Source organism: Thunnus maccoyii, chromosome 8, assembly GCF_910596095.1.
Source record: "Thunnus maccoyii chromosome 8, fThuMac1.1, whole genome shotgun sequence".
NCBI classification, from domain to species: Eukaryota; Metazoa; Chordata; class Actinopteri; order Scombriformes; family Scombridae; genus Thunnus; species Thunnus maccoyii.
The window spans coordinates 17,757,847-17,782,713 of record NC_056540.1 but is presented as its reverse complement, the minus strand read 5'-3'; the positions used below and the strand labels follow the sequence as shown (position 1 = coordinate 17,782,713).

The 24,867-nt window shown below is 40.0% G+C and overlaps 3 protein-coding genes across 4 annotated transcripts; 1 reads left to right on the top strand and 2 right to left on the bottom strand.

Moving 5' to 3' along the window:
- Positions 1–548: 548 nt before the first annotated feature.
- Positions 549–4,819, bottom strand: ndufs8b (NADH:ubiquinone oxidoreductase core subunit S8b). Its single transcript, XM_042418149.1, has 7 exons — positions 4,743–4,819; positions 3,790–3,838; positions 3,633–3,698; positions 3,430–3,519; positions 2,330–2,502; positions 1,230–1,358; positions 549–1,076 (listed from the first exon to the last, which is right to left on the bottom strand). The coding sequence occupies exons 2-7, from the start codon at positions 3,836–3,838 to the stop codon at positions 945–947; spliced, it is 639 nt and encodes a 212-aa protein (XP_042274083.1). The 5' UTR covers positions 4,743–4,819; the 3' UTR covers positions 549–944.
- Positions 4,820–4,929: 110 nt separating this feature from the next.
- Positions 4,930–15,058, top strand: tbc1d10c (TBC1 domain family, member 10C). 2 transcript variants are annotated; one of them, XM_042418145.1, is made up of 10 exons: positions 4,930–5,336; positions 5,740–5,874; positions 7,853–7,952; positions 8,315–8,422; positions 9,011–9,117; positions 9,362–9,476; positions 9,679–9,744; positions 10,307–10,496; positions 10,985–11,142; positions 11,867–15,058. In XM_042418145.1, the coding sequence occupies exons 2-10, from the start codon at positions 5,744–5,746 to the stop codon at positions 14,528–14,530; spliced, it is 3,639 nt and encodes a 1,212-aa protein (XP_042274079.1). In that variant the 5' UTR covers positions 4,930–5,336; positions 5,740–5,743; the 3' UTR covers positions 14,531–15,058. The 2 variants fall into 2 exon arrangements, with proteins under 2 accessions (XP_042274079.1, XP_042274080.1); XM_042418146.1 differs by lacking the exons at positions 4,930–5,336; positions 5,740–5,874; positions 7,853–7,952 and adding an exon at positions 8,027–8,047.
- On the bottom strand, positions 15,010–20,506 carry rad9a (RAD9 checkpoint clamp component A). Its single transcript, XM_042418148.1, has 12 exons — positions 20,191–20,506; positions 19,996–20,066; positions 19,785–19,858; positions 19,641–19,689; positions 18,450–18,564; positions 18,193–18,292; positions 17,789–17,895; positions 17,184–17,290; positions 16,942–17,006; positions 16,758–16,856; positions 15,743–15,983; positions 15,010–15,335 (listed from the first exon to the last, which is right to left on the bottom strand). Exons 1-12 carry the CDS (start codon positions 20,222–20,224, stop codon positions 15,219–15,221), a joined length of 1,179 nt encoding a protein of 392 aa, XP_042274082.1. The 5' UTR covers positions 20,225–20,506; the 3' UTR covers positions 15,010–15,218.
- Positions 20,507–24,867: the final 4,361 nt, after the last annotated feature.

Below are 24,867 nucleotides of genomic sequence, written 5' to 3'. Positions count from 1 at the left end.
TCACAAGTCCACAAAGTCCACTGTCAAATAGCTTTTGTCCGACCAACAGTCCAAGCCTCAATTGTATTTACTTTACTATCATATGTCAAAGAAAAGCAGGAATCAGCAAATTGTTCTTACTTAAAAAATATTCAACAATTAATCAGTGTAGATCAATTAATCTATTAAGTGCTGCTTGTTCCAGCTCTATTTAATATTTAGTAGTGGTTAAAGCGTGGCTGACATTACAAGACCGGATTTAATTGTTGCTGCAACTAACAATTCGTTTTATAATTAATCAGTCCGTAATTGTTTATCCAAATGTGACCATTGCTATTTCTCAGAATCTAAGGTGATGCCTTCGAATAGCTTGTTTCAACAGCCTAGCAGCCCAAAACCCAAAAATATTCAATTTACAGTAATATAAAACAGATAAAATCCTCATGTATGTAAAGTTGGAATCAGATGATATTTGGCATTTTTTCTAGATGAATGACTTGACTGATGGCTTGTCAATGAATCGACTGATAGTTTCAGAACTTGTTGCAATGCAACAAGAGAATGAACAGTTCAATTTTAAAAACATGCTTTATTTCAGTATCTTTAATAGCTTCAGCAAAATTACATACATATAATGTTTCATGTCCTGGCTATTAAATCAGATACAACATGCTTCTAAAGTGCAGCAGAAAATAATTAATCACAGATTGTGCATAGGCTATGGGTTAGAGATTATAAAGTCAACATCATAAAGTACATATCAACACGAGAGATAAATAATTGTGCGTGTTTGTTTGTTGTTTTTCTAATTTCTGACAACAGAATATAAGGTTGCAAGGCTTCACTGCTTATATGGATATTTGTAAAGCTACACATAATCTCTTTAATGCATAGGAGGATGATTAGATGTATCATTTTCACGTCTGACACATCATAGCTGGCAGAGCACAGATACAACGGTCAGTTTATCTGTACAGGTAGTCTGCTTGTATGTTGGCTGCTATCTCAGCCTCCCATCGGTCTCCATTGTTGAGCAGCTTCTCCTTGTTGTACAGCAGCTCCTCATGTGTCTCTGTGGAGAACTCAAAGTTTGGACCCTGAGGGAGGGATTGAGGAAAAAATTGACATTAAAATTAACATCAGAATCTAATGTCTAACTGCACACATACAACGTGAAGTTTCTCACTCTACTTTAAGATTTTGATGGTAGATTGAGTGTATGATGCCCTGTATGATATACCTATATTTACCTCAACAATGGCATCAACAGGACACGCTTCCTGGCAGAAGCCGCAGTAGATACACTTGGTCATATCAATGTCGTAGCGTGTAGTTCTCCTGCTGCCATCAGCTCGAGTCTCAGCCTCAATGGTAATGGCCTGTCCTCGACAGAGGAGAAAAGGGAAGAGACAAAACCAAAGTCAGATAAGACAGACAGATATTTCAGCACTGAATAGCTCACAGCCTTAGCAGCAGGTACTGTGAGATTCAAATCATAGCATTAACCCCTTTAACAGAATACAGAATGTACTATGGGTATGATGTGAACAGTGAGTAGCGTTATTAGTATTAGCAACATGAATTTAGCAACACACTACAGCAGATAAATATCTTTACTTTAGTGCACAAAAGGCCTTACTTAATTTTTTTGTGTGAAAGTAGTTGCTGTGTGTGCCACTAGATAAAACAATGTCATCACAAATCTGAGACATTGCTCAATGTCACATCCTTTTCTACGTTAGAAGAAGTATGTGGTGTGTTTATATGAGACATAGAGAAAGAAAGAGACACTGGAATGGCAGAAAACTACAAGAGTTCGTCTTGTTTTTTGTTTTTTACCAAAATAATACCTGAATGTTTTCAAAGGGGCTGAATGTTTTAAATGATTTTCCATGCATCCCATATTTGTTGTGTACTTTAAACAAGCATCTCTTGCAGCAAGGGCAACTCAGAATATGTATGCAGTCATTGTAACTACTACCTGTAACTACATTTTTAAAAAATTATGGGTTTTTTACAATTAATCAAACAATTAGTCTGTAAAATGTCTGAAACTATAAACAATGTAAATTGAAAGTTCCCAAAAGTGACATCTTTAAAGAAATACCTACTTACCTGACCAAGGTTATAAACCTCAAACATATCAACAGCCAAAAAATAAACAAAAAATAATAATTTTCTGTCTATCAACTGATCTATTAATCGGCTTATTGTTTCAGCACTCAAAATGATTTATACCTGTTCTTTAATATTCCAAATTAACACAGATAGATTCCTGGATTTATTCTGAATACTTTCTATACATAATATTGATCTTTATTGCAGGAACTGAGCATGAGTTTGTGTTCACCTGAGCGGGGCAGATGGCCTCACAAAGCTTGCAAGCAATGCAGCGCTCTTCTCCATTAGGGTAGCGGCGGAGAGCATGCTCTCCGCGGAAGCGAGGTGACAGAGGGCCCTTCTCAAACGGGTAGTTGATGGTGGCAGGTTCACGGAACAGGTAACTCATGGTCATTGCCAAACCTGGAGGAAGAGTGATGACTGACTTAAAGACATTGTTCTATATTTTTCTTATTGTCAACAAAACAATGAAACAATCAGTCTCTCAATACTTTCCAACTTCCCTATCCTGTCTGAGGCACTCAGCCACAAACCCATCTGTTTCTAAGAAGCTTGAGCAATGTCCTAAGACAGCTGAGCACTGGAGTTTGTAGCAAACAAACTGTATATTTGCCTGGACTTATAAATAGTGTAAATAGTGCATTTTATTATCATTTTTAAGTACAAAGAGACAGGAAACACTAGAGAGAGGGGTATGACAACAGGTCCATAGCCAGAACTGAATTACAGGCCGGGGCGCCAACGTTTTGAAAATTGTGGATTGATTTGTTAATGATAGTTTGGGTATTTGCTGTATTAGCTTGTTGGTAATGTGTTGTTACTTATTCACTTGGACTCCCACATCATTACTCTCTTTATATCAAACACTTCAATGGAAATACTAGTCTTAGATTGGATCTAGATTAGTCTTAAAGTCTTGGATTTCATTGTATCATCTGTGACATTTTAGAGTCATATGTGATTTAATATCCTCACTGTCATAATGTCACATAAACTAAACTATAAAATATCCTTTTCAGCTGGGAATCAATACACTTTTGGTGCGCTAGAAAGTAATAAGACAAAAGGCTGGTATATGCAGAATTGACTCTAGTTTGGATAATAATAATAAAGGAACATATCACCCAGTGTGGCCCATCTATGTGTTTTTAATAATACATCGGGATTTGGCCACACAGACAATATCTGTTGGTAAAATAAACTCATTGATGGCTTTTGTCTTTTCAGGAGATTTGTTGTCAGTAAGAAAAATACAGAATACCACCAGGCTTATCCATTAATCCTGAGCATGACAAAGGCTATCTGCATGGAAACCACAGTATGTGTGACCTCTAAACAGTTCGGTCCATAGGAGAGTTGTGGCGGCCCGGTCGGTGATGGACCTCAGGTCTGTAGGCAGCTCCTGAGCATTTACATACTCTGTGGAGAGAGACAATAGAGGGAGATGGGAGTTTATCAAAACAGCGGTCACATGTGGTCACTCCGCTGAGAATGCCATGTGTGAATAGCTCTTGGTTTGTAGCAGCACTCACTGTAGCCCTCTCTCTGCACACTGAGACTGAAAGGCCGCACAAGGCCAGGACCGTGTCCGAAGGTGCCTGGAGATACACACAAACGTGATGTGATGCCTCATGTTGTACAAATGGACATATTACTGTTTTAATGACACCTGCTTCAGTAGTAGCCTACCTGGCTTTGAGTAGCAGTGGAGGAGACGCAGACTCAGTGCAGCAGACATCTGAGCAGAGAGGCAGTTAGAAAAGTTGACAGGTGATACTGATTAGAGGAACTAAAATGTGACCAGTAGATACAGGAAACGTTATTGTTGCAACACTGAAAAAGCTCTCCACTGAAAACAAAAGGAGGAGGGAGTGAGGGAGCGAGGGAGGCTGCCAGCTGACTGAGCACATGCATCCTATAATCTTGCGCCCCAAATCCCGGGTATTACGTCAGCGGTCTGCCACATTGACGGCATGCCGGCAGGATGGGAAGAACGGGAACACGTCCAGTTTATACGATTTGGGAGCATTCAGATTACTGCAAGATGGCTACACACAATGCTAGGCTAGCAGCTGCGCCATATTAATGGAAAACTAGGCTAAATTAGCTTTTTTTTTAATTGCGTGAGATATTGGTAGGCGTTTATTAACAAGTTAAACCACATATAAACACACTGTAACATATATAGTTCGTTTTTATTGGCTGTAGTAGTGTCATAATATGCTGCCAACTGTGGCGATTTTGTATACACCTTTGCAGGTGTTTCATCTAGATTGGATATTTAGCAGCTCTTATTTACGATCAGGACGACATGACGTGAATGCGTCATTACGAATAAAACAACCGTTAGCAAGATTTGGCTTCTCGGCTATTACGTTACATTAAAGCGCAGTTTCCCTAAAAACACGTTATTTTCAAAAAAAATTACTTTACTTTATTCAGATGATAACTGTTCATAATACTAACTCATATATCCGGACTTGATAATATACTATAAATACGCCTCTCATCATTCACATTGGCAATTTAGAGTAATTTAGCAGACAAGCTAAATTAACTTAACATGCTCCCTGTTCTTAGAGCTCAAATGAATCCTCAACAGTAATCAGGTCACCTCTATGATTATATTTAACTAGACTTACCTCAAGTTTTTGGTGAGCAGTGACAGGTAACTCACACTTACTTAACACTGGTCCCTGAACTGCGCAGTTATACACATGCTGCGTTCACTGCTCCTCGTTATTCTCCACTCTCGGTTATGAAATCGCAAAACAACTGTAGGCTACATTTACTGATGTTCTTCACTTGATTTAAATCACTTTCTCGCTCGTGTGAGTGCAGCCTTGTATTTTCTAAATTAGGCTAAATCAGCAAAAAGATTGCTCAGACAACAGGAAGCACTTTGAAGGCCATACTTTTAACATTTATTACTAACTCTGATGTCATGTTTGATAAATCATGTTTCACTTCCATGAGAGCTAAAAAAGAGACTATATTCCTTAAATAGTCAATTTTGCTGATTCAACATCTCACATTGTTTGCCAGAGGGAAGTTGATTTAAGGCACATCATGCATCTGTAATACAGAGACATGGAGGCAGGGAGAGACATAGAGACATTGTAAGTGTGTGAGAGAGCAAATGAGCAAGAGAGAGAGAGGAAGTTTGTCATTGCTAGAATCTATCACACCTCACCTCTTCAGCAATCGACTGATCAAACAGGACGGACATGTACAAGGTAAATTCAGTTTGAATGCCTATTCTCTCTTTTCTCTGTCCTCTCAATGTGGTTATGTTTATCGTTGGATTAAGGCAGGAAGTTGACTTAAACTACTTCATTCTAACGTTAAAAACTGAGCCAGCAGATCTTAGAGCCCTGGCTCGAACGACATGGGTGTCAAAATATGTAGTCTACTTTTAAAACATCATGAAGTGTAGCAGAACATTCTCATTTATCAGCAAGACAAATACATAAAGCAAAAACCTCAACATACTCCAGCCAGAGCAGCATTTTGAGATGAGATAACAGTATTGTGCTTCTTTGGTATAGTATATCTTAATCACGATGATAGAGCAGGACACACAGTCACGCTGAATGATGAGAGCCGGATAACATTTCTACTCCTCCTCCTCTCTTTCAGTAAGATGTTGGGTCCATCAAATCCAGTCCAGAAGAACTTCAGTGAAGAGGACAGCTCTGGATCTGATGCAGGGTCAGAAGTCGGTCTGGAGACAGACCGGTTCGGTTTCCTTCTGACAAATGGATCCACAGCTGGGTGAGCAGTTTCACATTTACTGTGCTGTTCTTGAGCTTAGTTAAATCAGACATTTTTCTGTTTTCAGAGGAGGATTTTTTATGTAGAAAGAGAAATGTATACTGAGGAGGTTGTTGAGATTACTCAGCTGTGTCTCATGGCAGACAAGACCCCAGAAAGCCCAGGACCCTTAATATATATATATAGGTCCTGTACTGAAAAATGGAGAAATTCAAAATTGAGTGCACAAAAAAGTCAACAACCAAAAATATTTGATTTCATTATTCATCAAAACAAAGACATTTTTACTACTTGGATGCTTCTTATCACAATGTACATTTAGCACTGATAAAAATCATTTTTAGACTTTTGTTATATGTTTGAATATGTATATTACTACTACTCTGATCTGAGTAGTAGTAATATACATAAAAGTTCATTTTAGTCATTACAGTGTAAATAATATGGTCCTCTATGTGGTATTGTCACTATTAATTGTGCTTTTAGAGCTTTCAGAAGACTTAAAATTCAGATATTTTCCAAATATATATATACATACATATATACATATATACACACACACACACACACACATATATACATACATATATATGTATATGTATGTATATATATGTGTGTGTGTGTGTGTGTGTGTGTGTGTGTATATATATATATACACATACACACACATACATATACATATATATATATAATATTTGGAAAATATCTGAATTTTAAGTCTTCTGAAAGCTTCAGAAGACTTAAAATTCAGATATTTTCCAAATATATATATATATATACACATATATACACACATACATATACATATATATATATATATACATACATATATATAATAGATATATATATAATAGATATATTGTCTGTCGTCTAATTTCTTCTCTGTACTGAAAAACTATCCCAGTAGCAGACTGCAGGTGGATTGAAAGTTTTTTTAAGGGGATGTGGAGATATTAATGTAGAGATTTTCACAGAGCAAATTATTTTCTTCCAAATTTAGGCCAGGCAGCTCTAAAGACGTTGTAGATTTTAAGCCAACATTTTTTATGAGACAGAACAGCATCTGCATCCAAGAAAGCAAGCCAACTGGGCAAAGAACTACTCCAGTTAGTAAATGCAGTCAAAAGACAATTAGAAAACAGTCTTAATAGGAATGCTGCAGCTTCCAAACCCTTTATTTCATGTAAATGTGCAAAATGGGCCAAAAAGAACAAAATGTATCTGAAAGAGTGAAAGAAAATCTCGTTTACACAGAAATACTGATTGAGTGGTAATATTTGTAGGGTAATCTACAAAACTGTATATTGCAGAGGCTTGACATCTGTGATTACTTTAAGTTATGTTTAAAATAATTTATTTAAAAGCAGGACAGACCTTAAACACAAGGCCAAGAAAGAGCAAACACAAGTCCACCATCACCAGACCTCGACCCAGGTGAACATTTGTGGATGTATTTGAAAAAGGAAGAGACAAACATGCTGACATTTAGAAATCTGTCAGATTCATGTCAGATTGAGTGCAAGCTGCAATCAGTTTTTTTTTTAAAACTTTCATAAAATAATAATAAACTCTTTCAAACCTTTTCAACATCATTTGACCACAAATTTACCTTAGTTTTTCACTAACAATAAACCGGTAGACTGGACTGCAGATGAAATATTATAACTTCAGGATAAGAACAGCTGAACAAACTGTCGTCTTTACACTCTCCCCATTGATAACATCCTGACCTGTTGCTATGGAGACTTTACACCGCCACTGTGTGGTTTTCCTGTTTCCTGTCGTTTTTCGGAAGGCTGTTTTTCTATAATGACAACACACAAACGTGCATGCAGCAACTCTGCACACTGACTTAAAGCTCAGCACAGTTAAATTACATGGTCAACAGAAAACACACGTAAAAGGTTCTCTTTATTATAAGCACAATATTTTGGGTTTAAAATACTTACCTGTTGCTTTGTATGTTGTTTGGGGTCAGGAGTGTGGGTCCGCCCCCTGAGCTGGTTAGACAGAGGGAGGCCAAGTGGATCAACATCATTGGCCAATGGGAGCGCATCTTGTCAAAGAAGACCAGTAAGGTGTGTCTCATTAAATCAGTCGTTCAACGTAGTGGAAATCAACTCCTACACAAAGGAGATAGTTCTGACTTTTTGACACAGTAGGAAAATCACAGGTGTGAGTAATTGTGAGAATTAATGATGGCTGCTTCAGTTTCGGGGTCCTGGTTTTGTGCATGCTGGCTCACTGTCACACCGACATGACTTACTGGGACACTTGAATAGAACAGAGCCACCATTAATGTTATTAGTAACACCTGTGCTTTTCCTACTACAACAAGTCAAAATGTCTGCTGTGGAAAAGACAACAATGAAAATATAGATGGTCGTAGTCGTTTTCTTATGACTGGTCTGAGCTGATCCTGCATCTCTGTTGCCAACAGGTCAAAGTTCAGTGTCAGAAGGGAATCCCAGCCTCACTCAGAGCTAAGTGCTGGCCTCTGTTGTGTGGAGCTACTGACAGGATGAAACAGAATGAAAACCTCTACCAGGTAACTCTTGCTGTAGTAAAAGCTTTTATATGTTCGATCAGTGTGTCAATGTATGTTCAATGTATCGTTTCAGCATCAGAACCCCAATGTAAGAATGTAATGGTCATGCTGTAAAGGATGTATCTAGAACTGAAACCATTAGTTGATTTATTGATTGCCATAAAAGTAATTTTTAAGTTATTTATCAACCAAAAATGGCAAATATTCTCTGGTTCCAGATTCTCAAATGTGAGGATTTACTGCTATTCTTTTTTTTTAAATCATTGCAAACTAAATATCTTTGGGTTTTGGACTGTCTGTACATCACTTGTGATGGGCAAGTAGCACTATTTTCGGACGACTTTTTATAAACTAAATGATAATTGATCAATCAAAAAAAAAAGAATTGACAACAGCTCAGTCAACAATGAAAATAGTCATTAGTTGTATTAAAAGAGAAATTAGGCCCATCATGGTACATTATATGAACTATTATAAATTACTTGTGCAGTGAACATAATGAAAAGAAGCATTTTTTCATGACTAACCCTTTAAATAGTTGAGTGTTTGTAGCTGTTTCACTTAAAGTAACTTTTGTCTCCGTGCCAGTTTCTGGATTCACAACCTGCTCTGCAGAACTGGGTGGATGTGATCGAACGAGACCTAGACCGACAGTTCCCTTTTCATGAGATGTTCCTCTCCAAGGACGGACATGGGTAGGGCATCGTTTCTGCTCCTGTGTCTTTCCGTTGAGAACACAGAAAACAGATCTACAATCTCTTTAGTCGTCAGTATACCTCGGCTGCTACTACCCCCTCTTTACAGTTCTGCTTCCTTTGTATCATCTTGTTGCACAATAAAAAAAGTTGTTACTTTGTTATTCTGCAGGTGTTTTTTTATCTAAACAAAGTTTAAACTTGTGGTTTGCGTGACTGATAACTGTGGTGTATGTTTGCACAGGCAGCGTGGTTTGTTCCGGGTGTTGAAAGCCTACACTCAGTACCAACCGGAGGAGGGTTACTGCCAGGCACAGGGACCAGTGGCTGCAGTGCTGCTGATGAACATGCCTGCTGAGGTAGTAATCAATAACACAATTTACCCTTCTGTTGAATAAAGAAGCTGCAAACCCCCAAAAAACTCAAAGCATCTTACTAATCTGGTGTTCACTATTAATCTATAAACTGATCTGACAATATATAATGTATAAATGTATTGTGGCACTTGAAGTTCACCTGATGTCTTCTTATGTGGTCCCTCACTTCATGTGACCTTGTTAGGAGGCCTTCTGGTGTCTGGTGCAGATCAGTGAGCAGTACCTGCCCGGATACTACAGCCCTCTACTGGTGAGGACCCTCAGGTTCCCGTACATGTAAACATACACCTCAAACAGTACCTGACACAGCTCCCTCTGACCTATTTACCCTGTCATACACAGATAACTTACACTTAGGCTAGTAAACTGAATTTAAAGGCTGATTTTAGTTCATGTATTATTACATTAAGGCAGTGATGAATCTATTAAACTATGTGCAAAGTTTAGATCTTAGTAATACTTTAGTTTACATAATTGTCTAAGAAAGAACTGTGTAATTTAGGGTAGTTAAAGGGAAAATAGAGACAGTGCTCAATTACCACACCTCAAAAGGTCAACTGAACATACAGAAATGTTAAATTTGTCTACAGACAACTATGCAGTTCAACACATATAATGAATACAGTTTCTAATAATAAGTTAATAATGAATGAATATTTGCTTGTGTTTAAATTAAGCTGTTGTCCCAAGAGCAAACCAATAATTCCTATAATTAGAACCAAATTACATTGTTAATTCAATGAAATGTTCAAGGAAATTACAGACCTATTGGATCTCTGTTGTTCTAAACTGTCTGAGCGTGTGTCGTGTAGGAGGGAGTCCTGTTTGATGCAGCCATGCTGAACTGGGTTTTGAAAAGAACGTGTCCAGCTGTACACAAACACCTGCAGCACCACGGAGTAGAGCCCCTCATGTTCGCCACTGACTGGCTGATGTGTCTGTTCACTCGCCACCTGCCCTTCAACACACTGCTCCGAGTCTGGGATCTCTTTTTCTGCTATGGTATGTCAAAAACAAATAAACTGCATCAGATTACTTCCTGGAAGGGAGGAAGCAAAACACGTTATATCTTTTATATAATTATCTGTATATCATACTGGTTTTATGTTGTTCCTGTATGTTTTGCTATAAAATTTAAGATAATGAATTTCAAGTAATGAAAAGGCCCAAAAGAAATTTCATCTCATTAGGATTTAATTTATGATGTTGTCTGTGGCCAAAAGTAAGAATATTTCTGTATTGCTTTATGTGTTCTATAGTGATTTATATTAACATTAGCTGATAAAACTTGAAGAACGTCACAGCAGTTCATTTACAAGGCTTTGTAGAATAATTATTTGTTCAGAAATTATCTACAATATGTAATGTGATTGACATGGTGCCTGTTGTGCCAACTGTGATTTCTAGCTACCATTTAGAAGCGTCTCCAACAGCTCTTACCCCTCTCTCTCTCTCTCTGTCCCCCTCCTCCTCTTCTCTTTGCGTTGCAGGGGTGCGGGTGCTGCTCCAGGTGGCGGTGGTGCTTGTCCGTCGGGTGCTGGGCCGGGCTGACCAGAGGAAGCAGTGCCAGGGCCAGATGGAGACTCTGGAGAGGCTGAGGGCCGTCAGGGAGCAGGTCCAAGAGGAAGACGACGCCTTCATAGCAGAGGTGAGAATGAAGCACAAGGCCGCCACTGTGAGAATCGGGTTTACTATGTGTGAGTTCATGCAACACAAACACAGTGTTCCTGACTAATGTTAGTGGAAATGGAGGAACTATCAGGAAACTGACTGCAAAAAACAAAAACTTTTCAAAAAGGTAGGAAAAAAATGTTTCACACTAGACAGCATGCTGCTAAAAACTACAGCTGCCATTTTTATCAAATAATCTTACTTACGTGTCAGTAATAAACAACTATGCTGTTGCCATGACATCCATATAACAAACAGCCAGTCATTATGTAGCTCTACACAACTGGTGTATGATTGCCTATGAATGATAAAGCATACAACAGAAAAAGAAGTTATACTATCCATTTTCTACATCTTGCGATGTATAAATAATTTGTCAGTCTTCCATCTCATGGATCACTTTCAAGATTTCAAGCTGATTATCTGCTTTTGTTATGCATAAATTCATGTTTTTCCTTTTTTGAGCTTACAGCAGTGCAAATAAGTCTTAAAGTATTGCATAAAAGTGAATAACTTCAGTTTGTATTATTTCCATACTGAGCTATTGATTTATTACATTTTTATGTGTTTAATGTATAATACTACATAAATTATGAGGTAATACTGTTCAACTGTAAGACTGTTTATCATCTAAAATTCTGAAAATTACAGTAAAACAATAATGAGACCAGTGTTTTTAATTTTTTTTCTTCTCGTCTCAGGTGTGCTCGGTGACGCTGTCAGCCAGAGATCTGGAGAGGCAGACAGAGAAGACGTTACAACAGTGGAGAAAAGACAGACCCTCGTCCACCTTTGACCCCCGAGGTCGCTGCCAGGGATACCGGATGGCGTGGGAGAGGGCTCGACACAGCGAGGAGGAGCGCGACAGGAAGGAGAGAGAGAAAGGCAACCTGTCTGCCCCTCTGGCTCGCTCGGCCTCCACCCTCTCGCTGTCTCCTTCGCTCCTTCACAAGAAGTGGAGGAAAGGGGGGAAGGGTAACGAATGGGCAGGGGGTGGTAAAGTTGTGAGGCATCTTTCAATGGGAGCAAAGGAGGACTGGGGAAGCTGGACTGACTTAAATTTTAAGAAGGTGCAGGGCGTTCAGGAGGAGGACGACGTTGTTTCAGAGGAACATGAAAAACAGAGCGAGCCGGAACTGACGGGACAAACTGAACAGAAAGAACTGTTCGAGGTCCCCAAAAAGATGGAGGAAAGCCAAAACATACCAACACAACATGTAGAAGAGACAGAAAAAGAGCCTGTTAAACCACAGGATGAACAAATGGAAAAGGAGGAAAGCCAACAAAGGACGTTGCTATCTGAACAGACAGTAACCTCAGCAGAAGAAGACACAACCGTGGAGACAGAAACAACCCAAAGTCCAGCAGAAGCTCAGTTTGTTGAAAATGTTCCTCAGCCAGCTGAACAAACCTCTGAACATGTGGAGGAGTTGGACTCTAACATCCAATCACAAGTCCCACATCAGGAAACTGAGGGCAAAGACACAAAGGAAGAGACGGAAGAACAGGTGACAGAAAGTGAACATACAGCTGCTGTGGAGGAAAATCAGACCGAGGTACAGAAAGATGCAGATAGACACAAAGAGGTGGAGGTGCAGGTGGAACTGAGGACAGAGGTTGATGTGAAACCCGAGGAGAGGACAGAAACTGAAAATGTGCAACAGACACAGGTGGACGCAGTCGCAGAAGTAAAAGTAGAGGCTGAGCTACAAACAAAACCAGAGACAACGGTGTTCTCAGAGGAAGACGGTGATGTCGAAGTTCATACTGTCACAAACCCAGATCAAACATTAGAGACAGAAACGCAACAGCAAGACACAGAGACAGACAAAAGCTCACAGGGTGGTGCATTTGAAGTTAAATACCACAGAAGTGAGTCATTAACAGAAATAGATATGAAAGAAGAGCCCCACACCCAAACGGAGACAGAAATTGATGTGGTGGCACAGCCTCAAGAGAAGGAAGACACACAGGACCAATTTGAGGCTGATATAGAGACAAATTCAGAACAACACGATACGCTTCCTCCCAGTGAGACGAACACAGAGAAAGAAACAATTACACCGCCTCCACCTGAATGCATCCATGATGAAGAAGACACCGACGTGGCAGCAGATACAGAGACTGAAGCAGAGATACCAGTTGCAGATGAGACAGTGACACTGACGAGTGAAGCATTCGCTCAAAGTTCAGAGAAAGAAAGCGATACAACAGGATCTGAACCTGCGCAGGATAAAGAAGAAATTATTTTGACTGTACCATCAGAGGCACAGGTTGACAATGACACAAGTATTTGTGATCAAACACAAGTAGAAGAAATGCCAACAGAGACAAACGTGGAGACTTCAGACTCCACAGCACCTGCAGAGGAGGAGGAGACTTCAACACAGCCAGGCCTGAACCTCACCGCTGAGCCTGATGGGAAGGAGAGTTTAGTCCAAATAAGTGCTGTTGTGCAGCCTGCACCTGAACAACCAAAGAGCCAAGTCACGATGGGTCCTGTAGAGGAAGAGAAAAGTACAGATCTTCAAGAAGAAACAGCAGGAGAGGACTGTGTTTTCATTTCTTCTCCACCAACAGACGATCCACATACCGACAGCAACCCACAGGTCCAAAACAAAGATGACTCTCACCTTGCAAAAGACCAGACTGAGCCAAGTGACAGCGGTACGACACAAGTCTCTGGGCGTACCAGCAGCCACTCTTCTGGTGATTTCCGCATCCGCAAGTCGTCCAGCTCCCGTGGGTCCAGGTTAGCACGCCGGCTTTCTGAAGATCTCTTCACCTCCCCGCAGAAAACTAATCAATCTATCCCCAGTCAGCCAGACCAAGTCAAAAACACGGACTCTCCCAACCCAACCTCATCTGCCCCTGATGTGTCTTCAGAAGTGACTTCGCTTCCGTCCACAGAAGTGACTGAGGCAACTGCAGCGCAACAGGAAGCGGGGCAGCCAGACCCCCCGAAACGTTTTGGTCTCTTCCGCAGACTGAGAGGAGAGCAGCCCAAAAAAACCAAAGAAAAGGGGACACCCAAAATGCAAGTCCCCAAAATCTTGATTCAGGACTTCAGTGACCAAACGGGGACGGGGAAACCGGTCGAGGAAGAGGAGGAGAAGCTGACCTCCAGGGAGAGGAGGAGGAGGCGGAGGGAGCAAGAAAGGAGGGAGAAAGAGGAGGAGAGGTTGAGGAAGAAGAGAGAGAAAGAGCTGGAGAAGGAGAGGGAGAAAGAGAGGAAGAAACCGCAGACGAGGGGGAAAAGTTTCCAGGTGCAAAAAGAGAAAGGCGGCACTGATGCACCTCAGCCTGCAAACACTGGCTCACAGACACTTAGACATTCTGCTTCTTATGCTGAATCTTACTTTTGACACACATATCTTTGTTATAGGTCAGGAAGGAAGAGGTTTGGAGCACACGGTCATAGTTTAAGCTTTTGATTAGGTGCTATTCTTCCTGATGTATGTATATTCCTTACTGTATGTCAAAATGTGTCAAAAAGTCACTGCACCTTATTAAAAGCTTTTATTATAACCGTGCGCTCGAGACCTCGTCCCTCCAGAACCCATCTGTCATATCTGAGCAGAGATTCTCTCAGCCTAAATCTTTGTTATACTTGAACCTTTTGACATGTAAATAAAAAAACTAAATGATGTTTACATATTTTGAAAAATATGTTTGTTTTATTTCAAGGAACTTTTTTTTTTCGCTGCATCTTGATCACAAACTGAAGACTCAGAACAAAAACAAACAGAAAGCGCTTCAAGTCCAGTTTCACATAATCTAAACATTCACATTATAGTCCAATAAAAAGTTGGAGTACAGTAGCAGTGGCAATCCTGTTCTGTACTGTAGACTGTGTTACCCAGGTTAAAAAAAAAAAAAAAAAAAATCCACAGTACAAGCCGATAAGTGAGGTTTGAAAATGAGGGTTTAAGGTGTTGGTTTCTGTTTTCAAATACTCCAGGTAGTACGGTGTCAAAGTTTTCACAAGTGCACACACGCATGCGCCCACTTTCAGGTGAGTCCGTCTCTCTCCTGTCATCCATCAGTCCGCTGTCACTCTACTGGCGAGTCATCCTCACTGTCACTGGCGAGCACTTCCTGGGTCGTTAGCGGCTGAGTGGTCATCTGAGAAGACGGGGGAAGCACCGATCCGAAGAACAAGGAACAGAACTGCGAAAAGGACAAAAAAATATTATAAGAATATTGGGCCTTGCTTTTGTGTGTATCAGGATGTGGTTCAGATAATAACTTTTGTAATTCATTGTTATGATGGTTTGAGTAAAGGTTGGGAGTTTCATGCTTGTTTTACGTAGTTGCAATCTTTCGTAATTGTGGTATTTTGCCATTTGTCATTCTGCCAAATAAATACCACAATGACACATGCAGTTAGACGGTTGTTCATCTTGTAACCCATTTTCAGGTTCATGTTTTTCTTCCAGCTTTTTATATGTTTTGCCTGAACCTTTTAATTGAGTCCTTTCTAAGTATAAAAAATAAAAATATATAATTTGATCTTTGTTTTTAGGTAACCAACCCCCCCCCGTACTGTGTGACTTCCTGCGAAAGCTTAATCAGACCTTCTTGTACGGCGGTTTGTCAGTATCAGATGTTTCATCTTCCTCCTCCTCTTCACTGTGTAGCCTCGTCCTATGGTTGGCTGCAGCAGGCTGTTTTAAACATGTGGAATCAGCTAACGGGGGTGTGGGTGGACCAGAAGCAGAGGGGCCTGGCGCAATGCTGGTATCCATGGCGATGAGGTAGGAGTCTATGTCGTCATTCATGAAGTCATCAGGAGGGGGCGGCGGCAGTGTGCTTACACTGAGGAGTGGAAATTAGAAATATGACATGAATGAGGAAGAGGAATGTCTCTTCCTGGCAGTATGATACTGAAAATGCCAAATAAAGAGAAGTTACTCTGTTAATCTGAATGGCTTTTTTACTCCTGATATCAAGCAGGGAATCTTCATCATTTATCCTTTTATTATATGAAGAAGCAATTGGTTTTAATTCTCTAAGTATCATCCCTTTTTTCTAGAGTGGCCCAGCTGACATGGTGAATAGACACAGATGATCGATGGTTTGAAAGAGGTGTAGTTCTGACTGCAGACTGTGGGAGTGCAGACTTGAACATTCAGCGTCATGCATTCTTGATATGTGGGGTATTTTGGCAATGTTGAAAATCCAGCCCCACCGATATCCAATGTGTCACACATACTGCACTCTAGGATTTCTTTCTATTATACATTTTCGAGGGCCACAAAGCCACTGTCAATGTTGGTAATCATTTTCATTTTTATTCATCACTGCAACAGTTTAACAAATAGTTAGAATCTCCAGAGTAGACAACTGCTTCCCTACTGAAAAGATGCTCAACATGGCAGCTTCTGAACAGCTGTCTTCAATGTTGTTCTTGTCCACCAGGGGGCGCAGTATCTCTACAAGATAAACACTGAGAATTTCCTGCCTGATGCTGAGCTGAAGAGGCCATTTGGATAGTTTTATTTGGTTCTACTGCTGGCATTTTCTAAGACTCATTGACAACTTGTACGCAGAATGTTTTTCCACACCATTCAGTCTTATTTGTTTTGTTACCTTTTAGTGCTGTTTTTACGGAGGTTGGCATCTTCAGAAAGCGTTGCCAGCACAAAGTTCCCCTCCAGGACACTGTCTGTTACTGAAAGCACCACAGGGCTGACATACACACAAAATGTATATGTCAATACACGGCGGTGAAACAAGTGATCAATTATCATCAGCTGTAAGTGAATTTGCTCACCTGCCTGGCTCATCAAAGTATATAGAAATAGGGAGACCTGTAGACTCTGCAAACACTAACAAACCCTGCAGGAGAGATGATAATTAATCACTTCGCAAGCCTGATGAGTAAATCAATGCAAGAAAAAAAAAAAAAGATCAACCACAGCACATGTTTAACTGCCCTCATAGGACTTCTCTGGTCAATTCTCCAACCTACTACCTCTTCACTAATCCTCCTCCCCCCTTTGTCCTCTGTCTCACCCGTAGCTCCTTCAGACAGAAGGTGATGCTGTTGTGAGCTTTGACGGCAAAATGGTCAAACTCGTCAGAGGCCAGACACAGTTCTGTCATCATGCCCTTAGACTGCTCTGAGAGAGAGAGACAAGAAAAGAAAATGAATGAAAATCAAGAGTCAGCTGAGGACAAAAAAGTTTCAAACGTGGAACAAAAATACTGTTTTTTTTTTCTTCACTGATCACTTACAAAGACACATTTTCTATTAACTTGGAGAATAAGGATACATTGACTAACGACAGCCAAGACTGCACAGTACAAATCTGTTGCTCTGCCGTAAACCACAAGGGAACTGCAGGGTTCATGTTCATCTTTTCTTTTTTATGTAATATTTATTAATGTCAATAACAGCAATTGACTCTGAGTTGAGGAATTAGTAAATATAGTTAAAACCACTCAAGCACTATCTATTTTTTTCTTCTATTTTGTAATAATTTTGGTTTACTGGTCCTTGTTGATGTTTTTGATTCTAAATTTCTTAAGATTTGAAAGAAATAATAATAATTTAAAGAATTTCAATGACTATGTTGGCTTATTTGTAAATACAGACATGGTGAGCTGAGCAGAGTCACCTGCTTCTTCCTCCACATGGTTCCTGACCCACATCCGTTCGTCGTTCACTGACATGGTCACTTCTTCCAGAGATGGCGGGAAATGCACGACTGTGTCCACCAGCAGCCTGAGAGGGAAGGGAAGACAAAAAGTGAGTGAGTTAGCAGCTAGAAAATGTCCATTTTGTAAAAGATTTCACCTTATTTGCTAAATTTTATTGATTTATTCATGTAATTAACCAGCTGTAGTCTAAAAAAATATATCTGTTTCCACCTTAAGAATCAATTTTCTTCCAGTGCCGATTACAAGGAAATTGGAAAACCAAATGCAAATATTACAGAGATGATGTCAGACGGTCCACGACAGAAGGAAAAGGCAGATGTCAGTACTTTCTTATAAAAGAATATCGAAAGATTTAACAGACCTGGGCTGGGCTCTGAATATGTTGGCACAGCTGTCTTTATCAAACACTGCCTGTAAGCTTTCACTGTCCTGGAAAGACAGGTTATGTGTCTTCAGGAGGCCTAAAGAGAAAACATGACACACAAACAAGTAGATTATAATGCAATTAATGCCTGACGTGCTAAAATGAATTAAAAAAACCTGTCAAGTGTAAAGTGAGATGTAACCCTTTTGAAATCATTCCTGTCAACAGATGCTGAGGAAGTGACGCAGTGATACCATGTTTGCAGTGCAGGGTGAAGGTCAGACGGTCCTTCTGCTCGTCCAGCACGATGTGACACTTTTCCACCGTCTTCTCCAGAGTCGCCAGTGACCTGAACACTGCCTGTACACTCTGACTCACACACAGAGGAACATATGAAGAGAATGAAAGAATATATACACAAGGAAATGACTATTAATATGTTAATATAGACTGCGATTATCTGATAACCCAATAAAGATAATTTTAAGTCACATTTGAGGACATTTTAGACACTCTTAACCGTGAAACCATACATTTCCACTTGCATTACGTTTTTTTTTTTTATATGGCAGCAAAACTCCTTTTTGACACAAGCTCTACCCTGTGAAATTACTGCCATGTATGACTGTTAAAACAAGGAAGCATTGAGGTTTTGCAAATTTCACACCATGTGAACCACAAGGTTGTACCATGACAGGAAAAGATAGCATCTGAAATTGAGTTTAGAAAGTTTGATGTTCATTTAGTAATCGGCCTCGGCTTTGAAATTATGTAAAAGGTAAATGAAGAGAAGAGTTTTAAAAGAAACTGTATTACATACTGCAGATCAGTGAATCCCAACCAGTGGTACTTGTAGCCAAGGTGGTACCTCTACAGTTGCAAGAGGGTTCATGGAAAGATTGTGAAGTAACTATGGCTATTTGAAAAAAGCTGATATTTGATGTTGCTGATCTTTAGTATATTCATTGTCACAATGAGCAGCTACATTACATCACTTGCACCGGGCGTGCCTCCCATCACCCATTATTCTTTTGTAATTAATATGACGTGCTGCAATTGAGTCAGAGAAGTTGAAACAGAGAGCAAGAAGTAATGGAAGAATGGTTAAAACATCTAGCTTCTGCCTCTCCATGAGGTAGCAGGAATGCAAACTTGATCAAACCAACTGAGAAAATGTAAGAAAAGAGATTACATATTCCCAATTCCTGGATCTTTCTGTATTGAATTAAAAAAATATCAACTTTTGTGTAAATAATGGTGTTAAGAGTTTGAAAGAACACCTTTGGAAAGATCAGGTGGTGTTGATAAAGCTTGCGCTCATCTGACAGGGATTTGAAATACATCAGACAAAAAAAAGTAACACTGTCCATGTAAATGTTGTGAATGAGACATAAACTGGATACACCATAAGAATGATTATTGCTCATCTCTTTCTCTTAACACACCCTTATTGCTATCTTGCAGCGGAAGGAGTGCCCACTGGGGATGGTATACCTGCACAGAAAATGGGAGGGGAAGTTAGATCCTAGAAATGACAGACAAAAAAAGTGATGTTCACTGGCTCATACTCTCTCTATCACACACTGCACCTGCTGAAGAAGAGTGGTGCGAACAGGAAGCAAGCATATGCCGACCGAGAGGAGTTCACAGACCGCAGGGCCAGCTGCGAGAGAGAGAGAGAGAAAGAGAGAAAATTACCCAAATCAGTCATATAGTGCGCACAAACAGGAAGCAACAAGACAGCACGTATGGCAGGAAGAAGTGCGGGAGGGTGTATAAAACCTTATCAGAGACGCTCACCCCATCATCCTGAGGCTCAACATAGAGTTCATCACCGATCCTGGACAGGGAGTGGATGGCTTTGGCCAGCACTGAACGGTAGACAGACACACACACACGCACACACACAACATAATAACTATCAACAGCTAATTCATATCTTATACTGATGTTATAGATAAAGACAGTGCTGAAAAGACAAGAGATGTTTGCTACCTTTCACGTTTCCACCCGTCACGACGCAGTCCATCACTGCAAAACTAACCAACAGTTGCTACTTTTCCGTTAAGTTAGCAAACAACGGCTAAAAGTTAGCAGAAACTAGTGAACCGCGGGAGTTTTAACAGTTGGTACACCGAGCAGAAATCCTCCTCGTGCCGAAAACATGCTCCCTTTATAAATATATCTATTTATTTTAAAGTTTTATTTCCGATAGCGACTCCACTAAGCGGTATCTTGCGCTGATCTTGGCGTTGTTGTTTACGCATGTGTTTACGCCGCCATAACCCGCTTCCGCACTGTGGACCAATCAGAGCGTCAGGAACTCTAGAGGGGCGTGTTTTTACTACACGCATGTGCAGTGCGCTTCTGAGTTAAAACCTCACAAAGAATTGGCTGCAGTATTGTTGAGTGTTTAATTTATTTTACAGCTAGCTGCATGTTAATCGAGGACAAACTGTGGTGAGATATTAACAATAGGCTTCATTCCAAAGATATAAATGTGAAACATTTTACACTTGAATTTATTCCGCATGGGATTGTGGAGGACTAAGATATTTAATTATCAGAATCAGAGTTATCTTTAGTGGCCAAGTATGTTTATGCATACAAGGAATTTGACTCCAGTCTAGTGACTCTCAATGTACTTACACACACCAATCTTCAGCGATAAGGACAAAGAACAACTATATACAGGAAACGGTTTCTGTGAACAGTAAACAGGATACAAATAGTACAAAGAAGTGAAGAGTGATGACATAAATATTAAACGGTAAAAAAAAAGACATGTTACTTTATATTATAGTTAAAGACCCCCTCTACTCAAAATGTGTTTTTCTTCTTTCTCCTTCAGTTGGATGTTTGAGTTTCACTGTGCAGAATGATGTATGTGCAGAGTTTTTATCTACTGAAAGTGACAAGTTTCTGTGTGTTAAAGGGTTGTACCCTACGAGCATGATTTGTAACATCACAACTATTTTGGAATCTGATCTTCATCCAATATTCGACTCACACAAGAGTGATGTTGAAACTTGAAGCCTCCAGTGCACAAACACTGAGAATGGACTTTACAGTGAAGTAGGACACATCTTGTGTCCAACAGGACAACTTCTACTGTTTGAATAACACATTTAAATCCTTTAGTTAGATTGTGCTCGGGACTTTGAATGATGAAAAGCCTCATTTTGTATGCTGAACATTGTACAAGACAGTGGTAGGTTATATAATACCTCTAGTTGGTGGTATACCATCAACAAATATCAATAAAAATATGAATGAAAAAATAATATTTTCAGGAAAAAGTAGTATTCAACAGATTACTTTCCAGTATTGTATCATGTTGGGTGATTTTGTGTTGTGTTACCACACTGAAGCTAAAATAAAATCTCTCATATTTTATTCCTCCCACAACAGTAAAAACTTTTGACAGTTTTATCTAACCAAAGAAGACAGTAGTGCTCTTTTATGTAATATAAAATGTGTTACTCCAAAGGTCATTGCAGGCATCTTCTTATTTCTTCATTCTTGAAACACATAAATAGCAGCTGCTCTCAAAAATACCCTGTAATTACTACTCAAGGGTTACAGTGGGAAGAAAGAGGGTGTGTGTGCACATATGTGAGCGAGGGAGCCAGGCAGACAAATAGCAAGGAAGGCAGGGCAAATAGAAAGATGGGCAGGGAGACACAGAGCGAGAGTCACTGTCAGTACACAATTATCTTACCTCACTGGTCTTTCTCGTTGGTCTGCTTCAGTGTGTAAGATATGAGGAACGCTGCTGCTGCTGCACTCCGTCTCTCCTCCTGTCACTGCTGATAGAAATGCCTGTTGGAGAAGAGGTGTGACTAAAACAGCTTTTGTGAACAGAAACTATGGACGTCTGGTGAAAGACAGAGACACAGTAAGAGAGAGAGATTTCTGCTGCAACAACTGAGGATCATGAAAGAGTGGAAGCAGTATGGTGGCAAGGCATCTGTGAGGAGAAGCAACTTAAACTGAAAAAAAAGTGGAATTACTATCGTAGCTGAGGAAGGCGAACTTTAAAATGGATCTGCCTTGATATTCGAGGTGAGAAACTGTTATGGAGATCATGGAAAAAGACTGGAACATGACAAAAGAGGAAAACAACCATCACAGGAGTCTATTTAGCAACACAAGTTGGACAAAGGGGTGACGTGATTCACACACAGCTCGTTTCTGCTGTCACATCACGTAGGACTGTGTAGAATGTTTTATCCTTTACATTGACTGTGAAATGCTTTTCTGTGACTTCTGCATTTGATACGCAGCAGTTCTGTTCCTCGATGTCTCAGTCACACAATCCGAAAGACAATCAGGCCTTGCTGCAGTCCATGCTGCAGAGACTGAAGCTCCAGCCAGGAAGAGAGAGCCAGGCATGCCTGCACACACCTGTACCTGTCACATCTGCTCCCACACTGGGTAAAAATGGAGAGAGAGGAGCCGCCAACTTCCAGAAAGTAAATAACAGTCCTATAAATGTGTTCGGTGCAAATGGTATCCCCACAAAAAGCTTTGGGATCTCTGCTGCGGACAGTAATTTTGGCTTCAAAGACAGGGAAAGACAACAGCCAGGTCACAGCTGTGAACTGGACAGTGGTCTTGTTTCCTTCCCCTCCCACAAAGACAACACTGACAAGGGTGAGAACAGGGTGTTCGGACAGGCCACATTGCCTGGGATCACCCACACAGGAACAGGGCAGTTGTTTCCTGCCAAATCACTTAAGGATGCTGATATCACTTCCTTTGAGAGGACCGATGGTGAGATACAAGGGGAAACGGGGAGTTTTGGCAGCATAGCTGGTAATAAAGATGCTGTCACAACCACAGGACAGAATCAGGAGCAGGGGTTTACACCCAGAGTCTATTTGTGGTCCTTGAAGGGTGCAGATCTTAACACAGGAGGTCAAGAGAATAAAGTGTTGCATGTGGGAAATGGAGGAATTGGAGCTTCGGCACAAAGTAAAGACACGCAGATTGTCCAGACGACAACAGCCAACAGCTCGTCCAGAAGAAAACAGCGATCATCTGACAATAAAACAAGGAGATGGACTCAGAAGATCAAGGAGAGATGGAGAGAGAGGCCGGGGAGTTTTGGCAAAAGAGGAAAAGAGGAGGGAGTGCAAGGAATTGAAGTGAGTTGTATGTTTCGATTTGATTTGTCAGAATTAGAAAATAAAACATCTTGATGTTAAGTTGCAACTTGAGAAGATTTAATAATTTTTGTGCTTCACAGAGTTCACCTCAGACATCAGAAAATCTGATCAATACATCAAATAAGGACGGAGAAAGTATCTTCCCTTCACTGGACAGCAGTGCGACCAGTGAAGCTCCTCCTGCACACTCAGAGGAACAGACCAGTGATGGGCATATCAGGTAATCAACCAACAACTATCTTAAAAATGTATTTAAAAAAAAACACACACACAAACTAGAAGTGTAGTCAGCATGACACAAGCTAAAACTTCTCACACTCAGGTTTCGTTCATTCGTCTCTGAGCCTTAAAGCGACAAGAGTGAGATATGTATGTGAGGTGTTTCTGAGACGTTTCCAACCATAGTGATATCAATTCCGTCTGATGCATCTCTTTCTGATCTGATATGCTAAACACACCCGTCACTAACATCATCTGCCAGCAGCCATCTTCAGTCACACTTCTGTATTCAGATAAGTCTCGTGAGATTCTCAAAACATGAGTTTTCATGAAAACATCACCAAAGAGACCAGTGTTGGAAGATGTACTCAGACCCTTTACCTAACTAAAAGTAGTGGTAATACAAAATCTTACTTGAGTTGAAGTACAGACATACTATCAGCAAATAACTTGAAGCATCAAAATCATTTATTATGCTCTCTGAGGAGCCCTTGTCAATGTTTTATTACTGATTTACTGATGCACATAAAGTTCAGGAAGTAGTTTAATGCTGGTTGTCGTGGAAGTCATTTCAGCTATGTCATATACAACAGGGAAGTTTAATCTACTGTATAACACTGCATCTCATTAAATGCTTATTATAGTCTGCAAAATAACTACTAACGATCACTGTCAAATAATGGAGTAAATGTGTCTCACTAAAATCAGTGAAATAGAAGTATGAAAATGGACACAAAACACAATTATGGTGAAAAAAAGGACTTGAATAAATATGTTCAACATTTGAAAGAAACACATGCTCTTCCCCTCGAAGTTAAAGGATCAGACTTTATATATATATATTTTTTAATCATCAGTTAATCCCATTAAAAGACCAAAACCAACAATGCCTTAGTCCATCTCTCAATACTTTCCGACTTTCCTATCTTGTCTGTGTCCCTCAACTCCCAGCAGCCCATTTGTTCCGAATGAAGATGTAAATCTTTAAAAATGAGTCACAAATATATAGTTTCATTTCTAAAATGGGCTCATTAATCTCCCAAAACAGCTGGGCAACTGTTGTTTTTGGCAAATGTCACTTAAACAGGAGTAAATAGTGTTGGGGTTTTTGTTGGGGACTATTTTCTACTGTGGATTAATACACATTTCCTTCAGTAAAATGTTGCAGTGCCTATATTTGTGGTAAACATGTCACCCAGTGCTTAATTTGCATTTTTAATAATTTTGACAACAATGGAGCTCTATGGCATAGAGGAATAAGATACATCAGACACAGGATCAT

What these genes read in the sequence shown, in the direction of transcription:
- tbc1d10c (XM_042418145.1), top strand. Translation starts at nt 5,744, where the DNA reads ATGTTGGGTCCATCAAATCCAGTCCAGAAGAACTTCAGTGAAGAGGAC. An exon ending in AGAATGAAAACCTCTACCAG is followed by an intron (nt 8,423 to 9,010) that starts GTAACTCTTGCT and finishes TCTCCGTGCCAG; the next exon opens with TTTCTGGATTCACAACCTGC. An exon ending in CTCTCCAAGGACGGACATGG is followed by an intron (nt 9,118 to 9,361) that starts GTAGGGCATCGT and finishes ATGTTTGCACAG; the next exon opens with GCAGCGTGGTTTGTTCCGGG.
- ndufs8b (XM_042418149.1), bottom strand. Translation starts at nt 3,838, where the DNA reads ATGTCTGCTGCACTGAGTCTGCGTCTCCTCCACTGCTACTCAAAGCCA. An exon ending in ATGGACCGAACTGTTTAGAG is followed by an intron (nt 2,503 to 3,429) that starts GTCACACATACT and finishes CTCTTCCTCCAG; the next exon opens with GTTTGGCAATGACCATGAGT. An exon ending in CTGTTGATGCCATTGTTGAG is followed by an intron (nt 1,077 to 1,229) that starts GTAAATATAGGT and finishes TCCCTCCCTCAG; the next exon opens with GGTCCAAACTTTGAGTTCTC.
- rad9a (XM_042418148.1), bottom strand. Translation starts at nt 20,224, where the DNA reads ATGGACTGCGTCGTGACGGGTGGAAACGTGAAAG. An exon ending in GCTGCAAGATAGCAATAAGG is followed by an intron (nt 18,565 to 19,640) that starts GTGTGTTAAGAG and finishes TGTGTGAGTCAG; the next exon opens with AGTGTACAGGCAGTGTTCAG. An exon ending in ATATTCAGAGCCCAGCCCAG is followed by an intron (nt 17,896 to 18,192) that starts GTCTGTTAAATC and finishes CTTCCCTCTCAG; the next exon opens with GCTGCTGGTGGACACAGTCG.